Source organism: Merops nubicus, unplaced genomic scaffold (genome assembly GCF_000691845.1).
Source record: "Merops nubicus isolate BGI_N331 unplaced genomic scaffold, ASM69184v1 scaffold16415, whole genome shotgun sequence".
In the NCBI taxonomy this organism is placed as follows: Eukaryota; Metazoa; Chordata; class Aves; order Coraciiformes; family Meropidae; genus Merops; species Merops nubicus.
In genome coordinates, this window is record NW_008611742.1 from 1 (window position 1) to 9246 (window position 9246).

A 9246-nucleotide genomic window follows, 5' to 3' on the forward strand; every position below is an offset into this window, starting at 1 on the left:
CGCCTCCCCCCTGCCTGTACCCACCCCGGCGCTCACACACAGCCGGACCCCGGCTCAGCAGGACAACTTCTTTGCTCAGCTGGCCAAGGCATCCACCAGCATCCTGGCCTGGATCGAAACTAGTGTGTCCAGCAGGAGCAGGGAAGTGATCGTGCCCCTGGGCTCGGCACTGGGGAGGCCACAGATTGAGTACTGGGCTCAGTTTGGGGCACCACAGTATAAGGAGGACATTGAGGGGCTGGAGTGGGTCCAGAGAAGGGCAACAAAGCTGGTGAGGGGTCTGGGGAATGTGGCTTATATGAGGAGTGGCTGAGGGAACTGGGGTTGTTCAGTCTGGAGAAGAGGAGGCTGAGGGGAGACCTTCTTGCTCTCTGCAAGTCCCTGAAAGGATGCTGGAGTGAGGTGGGGATTGGTCTCATCTCCCAAGTAACTGGCAATAGAATGAGAGGAGATGGGCTCAAGTTGTACCAGGGGAGGTTTAGGTTGGATTTTGGGAAGAATTTCTTCCCTGCAGGAGCGGTGAGGCATTGGACCAGCCTGACCAGGATGGTCATGGAGTCATCATCCATGGAGGGGTTCAAAAAATGCGTGGACGTGGCAATTCAGGACATGGTTTGGTGGTCGTGATAGTGGGTTGATGGTTGGACTTGGTGATCTGGAAGGTTTTTTCTAACCTTAATGATTCTATGATTCTACCTGTTAGCAGAGCCCTGGTTACACAGGAGCATGTCACTGTCCCCTTCATTTGTGGTTGTTCCCCAAGCTCTCCTTTCTCTTGCAGTTCGTGCTGAAGCACAAGGAGTTCGCTCATCTCCGGGAAGTGAAGGTGTTTCCCAATGCCATTAACCCACACAAGGAGGAGTCACGGGCGCTGGTCAAAGCCATGGTTGACCAGGTCATGGCACTGCATGAAGACTTGAAATGGTTTCACATCGGATGTGATGAGGTGGGACTTCTCTTGAGCTAGGAATTTTTTTTTCTTATGAGGAATAATGGTAAGAGCCAAAGCTTTTTCAGGCCACAGGGCTTGGGTAGGATTTAGGGGACAGAAAACTCAGCCATTATAGAAAAGTTGTTTTGACAATAAATTATTCAGTAGCACAGGATGTCATTTCTACTGATCTGAGTGTAACATCAGAAGTACTGAAAGCAGTTTCTCAACACTAACTCGGCATTTAATTTCAGGTCAAATGAGTACCTAAAGTGATGATATCAGTTGGTGGCATTCGTTAAGAGTCATGTGAGTTTAGATGCAAGATGTTGGCTCATTGTTCTGGCCAACTTAGTCAAAATAAGCCCTTTTTTGTTGGGAAGTATTTATTTTTGCTTTTGGTAGTTTGTCTCCTTGAGGAGTGGGACCTTCAGTTTTCTCCTTTTTCAGGGTTTGTTAAAGCTTTCCTTATGGCACACAGATCCCTGAAATTCAGTGTGATCACCTTTACTGGGATCACTGATACTAGTTTAGCCTTTTGTGTCATGTTGTTTAGGAACAAATGGCGAGGTTGGGCAGGGACCTGCAAGCTTTTATAAAGCAAAATACTATTTATGTAGAATAAACGTGCTTTAGATAAAACTTGCTTTGAAACAACAGAATTTAAATGCATATCCAGCTCAGCTGGCCCTAATCCACTCTCTGCATAGAACCAAGTATGCTGGGGCCACTCTTGGACATGCCCCCACATCACTTCTAGTGTCTTGTACAAATATTCTCCTTCCCCAAGATGGGAACCTCATTTTAGGTGATTCAGTGCCTTGTGGGTTGCTAGATTTGACCTGAGTAGAACTGGAGAGGGCTACTTCCAAGGGCAAACCTTCAGAGACAAATACAGCATGTTTTAGTTATTCTTTAGATATCTTAGTTTCTGTAGGAAAATTCCTTTACGGGATGCATTTAGTCAGGGCCACAGTCTCCTGCAGACCGAGGGAAACTCTTGTGATGTCTTCAACACGGAGAGGTGCTTTTAAACACGCCCACTCCGTGTGTCATCTCCTTGCAGCAGGTTTTGAATATCGTGTGGTTTCATGACAGTGTCCAACTTGCTCCCCCTATGCCTGTGAAAGGAGACAGGGTTATTTGCTGTTTCAGGTCTACTACCTGGGCGAAGGAGAGGAGTCCAGGCAGTGGCTGCAGCAGCCAGACAACACCCCGGAGAAGCTGTGCTTGTCCCACATCAAAGCCGTGGCAAGCTGCGTGGCCTCCTCGTACCCGGCGGTGACGCCCCTCGTGTGGGATGACATGCTCAGGGCCATGGGCGAGCGGACGCTGGCAGGTCTGTGACCACCCAGGGCTGGCTCAGCCTTTGTAGCATATGGAGAAGTTTCCACAGCCGGTTAAAACACATCCGTTGGCACATGAAAATAATGGAAACAAGAAATCTGAGAACAGCTGAGATTTGATCTGTTAGTCTAGAGAGCAGAGACGCTTCGTCTGGGCTCTGTCACAGACTTTCTGTATGACTGTGGGCAAGTCTCAGCTCATCCACTTCTATTTTCCAGCTGGTAATACAGTGACAAAGAGAACAGTCCTCATGCAGTAGTTGCCATCAATGCTACTTTCTCTATGCATTAAAAACCCCCAAAGTATTAGCATCTATAGTCTCAGTGTAAATTTCTACACCTTTCACCACCTTCTAATGTTAATTGTTGCTCTGTGCAGCATCTGGTTGCAGTGCTGCAGGCTGAGGGAGAAGCTGCGACCTTGTGAGCATCGTTGACAGTGTATGTGACCATAGTGCACACCAGGAGAGCTCTGACACTGAATTATGTGGTAGCTTTAAGACCCTGGTGTCATGAGTCTTGCTGCTTGAAAAATATGAAAGCACTGCTAAAATTTGAGTATTCCTGGCATAGATGGAGTTCCAGCATTTTCAGAGCCACCTCACCTGTCTGCTCTAAGTAGACTTAGACAGTACCATGAAGAGCTGTGTAGCTCCTCCAGCAGTGACTGACCTAGTCATGAAATTGTCCAAAAATTGCAGATGGGACCCATGCAGTTTCCTCAAGAGCAGCACAGCATCTAGCAAAGTGCACTCTACTGCCACAGGCAATAACAGAATAAACAAGTTAAAATAGTATTAAAACACTGAATTTCTCTACTGCAGTTTCTCTAAGGGTCAGTTCCTCAAACTAGTCAGGGTTGATTATGAAGGCTGTTGAAGCTAAACCTGTGTCTTTATTTGTACTTTAAAGGCATTTTGAAAAGCTAAGTTATGTGCAAGTACAGCTTGGACACTCTGTGGCTTGAAAGATGAATGTCTCCTTTGAATTGAGCTGAAATCTTGGGTGCGCAGTTTGCAGGTCTGCCAGTTCAACCTGGCAGGTATAGAGATAGATTCAGGGGACTAGGAATGAGATGGGTTTGGGATGAACAGGATCTCCAATGAATTGTCACCACTGATCCCTATCAGTGGCTTCAAGATGTCTATGGACGTGGTGTCCCCTGGCATGTGAATCTGGGTGTTTACAGTCCTGGCTGGGCTGCTTATACCCAGGGGCATTTCAGCTGTGACTGAAGAATTCTAGTGACAAGCCATAGTTAGTTCTGGTCACCTGCTGCTGCACCAACACCACATACTGAGTTCTTACTTTGAACTGGCTATTTTCCATTACTTAAAACAATTCTGTTCCTTTCAGAGTCTGGGCTCCCACAGCTTGTGCAGCCAATGATCTGGGACTACGCAGCAGACCTTGATGTGGAGGGCAAAGGTTTGTACTTCTCTGCTGAGCTGCACAGGAGAAGAAAAAGCTCTGGTCAAAATAGTATGATTGAAACATACCTTAACTGAACACCAGAAAACTCTGTTTCTGTTAAACTGTTATTAATTGCTTTAGTAGCATAAACACAGCACCCATTATATGAGATCAAACGAGGGCTATTACTTATTTCCTTTTTCTGTTTGTTTCTCCTATGAATGACTTGCATTGTCTGCTGCTTATTTCTTATCAAGGGCTATGGAATCACTGAAGGGAGATTGAGCAGTTTTTCACAAGCCCATTAACTTTAACCACATCATTAACTTTAACCAGTTAAACCGGTGGGAGCAGATAGCTCTGTATTGAACAGCTCTGCAAAAGAAGCTTCAAGACTTCATACATCTATAGAATTCAAGAGAAAAACTTCTAAAGACTCCACTTGGGCACCTAGCATGCATATAAATATTTCCTTGTTGAAGGAATAGTCAGTTGTCAGATGTTGAGCATGCTTGTTCCATGCCCATGGTTCTTAGCATTGATGCAGTTCAGCAACTCGAGGGAGCACTCTGTAGTAACTGGGCACGTGACAACAGGAGGGTAGTCACCAAAGCAGGGTGATCCAAGAGGTTGTCAAATCTCTCGTCCTTGCTGATACTCAAAACTGAACAAGGCTCAGCAGCCTGCTCTAACTGGACCTGTGTTCCTTTTGATAGGAGCATTAGCAAAGGCTGAAAATGGAGAAAAACTTGTCCTGTAGCTGTCTTTTTGTGTCTTATTGCAGTGCAGCTCGTGGAGAAGTACCGCAGATGTGGCTTCTCCAAGGTGTGGTTTGCTAGTGCTTTTAAAGGAGCTACAGGAGTGAATCAGTCTCTGACACTCATTGGACACCACTTACAAAACCATCTCCAGTGGCTGGAAGTGGCAAGCAGCAGCCCCGCCGACGTCCTCGAAGGTATCGCGCTGACTGGCTGGCAAAGGTAAGGAACATCCTTTTCAATTGCTCTGAGGAGCACACAGAAGCAAACTTCCACCCAAAAACTCCCTAAGAGGTAAAGGGGGCTGGGGATATAGCAGAGAACTTTGCAACCCCACAGTCCTTCCTGTTGGTTCCTGCTGGGCCTTGCCTACGGACTCCAGAGTGTGGATTTCAGAGCGTCACTCAACTGGTAGAGCATTAATCAGCAGGAGTGATTGTTTTGGCAGACACCAACAACAGCAGGTTGAAGGCCTGAATGTGCTTTGTGCCCCCTTGAACTGCTTATAGATAAGCACAGTTAATGCATGGTGTGCATCTGAACGCCTAATAAGGACTCCAGTGAAGTTGCATGAGAGAGAACTTGTTGATGTGATGGGGTAAAAAGTTTTTATGCAGCACTCAGGAAGTCTAAGGGAACACCAGAGAGATTATTTTCTGTTTCTGACCCTAATTTGGCTTGAAAATTTTGCTTTCTGTCTGTTCTTATTAATAAAATAAGAATGTCTCAGAGATAGGTCACTTCTCTGAAGCTGAAACTGATGTTTCTAAAGCTCTTTGAATTCTAGTGATCAAAATATTAAAACTTCTGACTTGTTTAGCATGTTCTAACAATAAAATCCCTCATTAATGACTGTTTTCTTACTTAGGTACGATCACTTCTCTGTTCTGTGTGAGCTTCTTCCTGTGGCAATTCCATCCTTGGCTGTGTGTCTGCAGGCAGTAACAAATGGTACAATGACAGCTCTATTCTCTCTCAGCTAACGCCTTCACAAGAGTGAAGGGACCTTGCCCTAAGGCTGGCACAGTCTTATTACTCTGAGGTGGTTCAACTATCTGATTGTGGCCTGAATTGTGAACAGTAAATGATACAGATTGCATTGTTGGTGATACAGGAGCAGAGAAGTCTTGCTCTCTGGGCCCAGGGTTTTAAAAATAGCCATGGAATACTAATTTATTATATTCTAACCTGCAAATGGCCACAAACTTCCTCATGCTTATGATAAAAAGTAATTTAAGAAGCTGCTTTTGAAGCTGATTTGAAAAACTGCTGGTATGCAAGAGAGACGTTTAGATTTAGATCTTGTTTACCTGTAAAAGTTCTTTTAACTAATCCGTTTCCTTAAACCTAGGAAGTACCCTGTCTGGTAGAATAATCCCTATAATTTCTGGTTTCTTTACAGTCATTTGCCAACAGAATTTGTATTTTTGTCTTTCTGCATTTCCTATTTTCAAAATAAAACTCCCACAGCCTTCTTGTTTTTAACTATGGCACTTAAAATACTCAGGACCCTGAAAGGAAAGCTGATAGCTAGTAAGTGCTTTACCTTGTACAAGACAATTGTGTGAAAGCCAACGTGCTCCTCCCACCCCCAGTTTTTTTTTTTTCTTTGTTCTATTTTCATTTTACCTTTAAAAAAAAAAATCTTCATCCAAGGAGCTCTACTAAGCACTTGAGAAAAGCCATCTTTTATGGGTGTTTGGTTATTTAGGCTCCTTTTACTTATTTCCACTCTCTTCTGCCAGGTGGCTATTCTGAAAAGATTAAAGAAAATGTGGAAAAGCTCCTGGGAATGTCCAACCTGGAAACCAATACCTTCATGAGGTAAAATTCCAGCAGTAGGATTCAGCTGCTTCTCACTCTGCGGTGAGTTCTGAAACTAACAGATCCTTTTTGGACAGCACAAGTCAGGGGACCTTTCCTGGGAGCAATATCCTCACTCTTGTGACCCAAGTTAGTTTCTACCTCAAATCATCAGTGGATGATCTTCTTGAAAGGAACAGGTAAGGTTTATGTTGATTCTCTGGCTGACTGCAGGAGTGTTGGAGCTGTATCATCTCAAAATGAGGCATAATGCCAACACAGACTTAAACATAAAAACCTCTGCATTTCAGGCATCACACCCCTATATATTGACCCCTCAGCAAAACATAGCATTTAGGTGCAAATTTAAAAGTATTTCAGCAGAACTCCTAAATACTATGTGCTGCCTTATTTCAGGAATCTAGTTCCATCCTGAATTAAATCTTACTGTTAAAGTTAAAATGAAATTTTTTTAATGGTGAGGTTACAAAAATAAGGAGCTTGAAATGAAACTTAAATTGCAGCAGATGATCAGTTATTCTCATCTGCCACAAACAATTTTTTTTACAAGCTAGCTCCAGAGATACTCAAGTTTGCTTACCCCTCCAGTGTTATCTCTGTTTGCAGCAGAAGTTCAGCTACAGCCCTGTCACCTCCCTGTCACCCTACAAATACACATCACTGCTGTTTCAAAAACTGCTCATACTAACATCCATTTTCAGGTATGTCACAGGCTGGTTCAGCCCTTACCACAGGAAAAGGAAGATTATTCATCCTATACTAATGCACCACTTTCAGCCAGATGCAGTAAGGTAACACCACTGATTTTGCATGAAGTCTATCATATTTGGGGCACTCAAGTATGTGTAGTTTTGAGTCCTTGCCACTTTCTATGTTATTTCAGAAGCACCAGTGGAAATTAAACAACATGAAGTAGTCATAATACAGTTTTAAACAGAAGAACATGTTTATCTTTGTCTTCTGTTGAGCAAATTCTCGAAGACAAGTACAAAACTGGTCTCTGAAAACCTCTCTTGGACATGGAGCTACTCCCACACAGACCTGCTCCATATCATGGCAGTTTTTGGCCTTTGTAGGAGCTCACCACAGGCTGAGTTCCAGGCAGGGCTTTCCCTGCTCCCTGTCACAGGATGTGCTTTTCAGAACTTCTAGACATTATGGCCATTCTTGCTAAATGGCTAACTTCTACATGTTTTGTCCTAGGAAGGTGAATATCCATCTGCATCCACTCTTCCTAAGAGAAAACACAATTATTATATTCCCAACAGGTCTCACAGTGGGTTTCAGTTACATTTCAAAACTGTATGGTGTTTCTTTGGGCTCACATTTCAGTACTTTAAAAGTCACTGCATAAGAAAAGTGCCAAGATTAATGGTACTTAAACAGCATCAACCTTTTGCCATCTGCACAAAGTCAAGTCCTTCGAGCTCTTGTAATAGATGCTTCTTTTCCTGTAAAGACATTTAAGGGCTGTAAAAAGCCCAGTAAGCAAACCCTCCATGGAGGCAGAGCCCACCTGCAAACGTGATTTTTTCTTCTTTATCATTTCTGTTTAGTCTTCTCTCCAAGTGGAATGCTGTGGTGCAAGAGCTCCAAGCAGCTATGGAGCAAGTTTTCCATGAGTGTACTGTGGAGGAGTGGATGGAGGAGAATGTCCACCCCAGCCTACAGAAGCTGCAGCAAGTGGTGGATGATTTAGATGAAGCAATAAAAGCACAAAATGAGGAGCATTTCAATTAGCCTTTGTTATTCCATGGACAACATGGCTGGTGGAAATCAGCAACTAGTCATAGAGCTGGAGTTTGTCATCTTGAGAGTTGAAGCAAGAACTGCAATTAAAGAAAAGTAACCTGAAGGCATAAAGGAATTTATTAGTGAAATAGACTTCAACTCTTATTTTAATTTTCCTGTCTTAACACACTGCTGAGCCTTAAATCACCTGCCCTGTAAGTCAGATTCGCTCCCCTTGCATAGCAGAATGCAGGAGTGAGTCAGAACTCAGCCACATTACAGGGCAGGAAAACCCCCTCCATTTCCTCCAAATTCAGTATTTGTAGTAGTAAGACTTTCTTACCTAACAAGGATCTGGAAAGGTTGTAGAAGTTCTACTCTAGTCAGCAGACAACATGCCTTCATTCTGCCATTTCCATAAAAAGAGATTTAGGATACTTGAAATATGTTTTAGGTCCTTAAGTTTTGTTACTGATGAACAGAGCTTCATCTTTCAGCTCTGTTCAGAGATGGGTCCTACTCTCCCACAGCATATAGCAGTTTATTTGTTCCAGATTTTGGACTCTTTCAGTTTTTGAGATACATAAAACAAGTTTTAAATCCAGCTTTGATTAGCCTGAGATCAGAAAATTATGCTTTTTGTTGTGTAGATGCTCACAAGGTTACTGCAGACACATGAACAAGGGCCAGGTACCACCACAGTACAGGAGTGAAGGCAACACTGGGGCTTTGAGAGAAAACTGCCTTAACATTGGGCTTCGTGACTCTACTATCATTATCATCATCTAAGCTAAACAATGTCAGACCTACAGAAAAGCACCATCCCAGTCACTTGAAGGCACCTAATTCGCTATGTAGAACCTGACTGAGACAGCAGGTTCATCCAAATTTGAAGCCTGATTCATGTCTACTGAATATGAGGCAGAAATGCCAAGTTCTATTCAGCTCCAATATTGAACTTTTAATAATCTGTAGCAATATACTTTGTGGACTTAACTGGAGCATTAAGGTAATCGCCACCAAGGGAAAATAATTTGGAAGTCTGGTAGTTCAGTACACTACCATGAATATTCAGAATATTCTTTACTTTTCTGCTTCATTTATTGCTTTCTTCAAAGTCTTGTTTTGGAATCAGAGGTATTCAAGCTTTCTTGGAGTTATAAGGAGTACAGCTGTAGATGGAAAATAATACAAGTAGTACAGCATAAGACAAATCCTTAACTTATTTAATAAGAGCTACAGT

General features: G+C 43.2%; 1 protein-coding gene across 1 annotated transcript; it reads left to right on the top strand.

Annotated features, from left to right (window-relative positions):
- Positions 1-781: 781 nt before the first annotated feature.
- Positions 782-8029, top strand: HEXDC (hexosaminidase (glycosyl hydrolase family 20, catalytic domain) containing; the record flags this gene model as incomplete). Its single annotated transcript, XM_008941308.1, has 9 exons — positions 782-946; positions 2087-2270; positions 3634-3705; positions 4475-4670; positions 5317-5399; positions 6194-6272; positions 6350-6451; positions 6974-7063; positions 7829-8029. Coding segments are annotated over 9 exons (1155 nt in total), but the record flags the coding sequence as incomplete, so codon positions are not given.
- Between the last annotated feature and the right edge of the window lie 1217 nt (positions 8030-9246).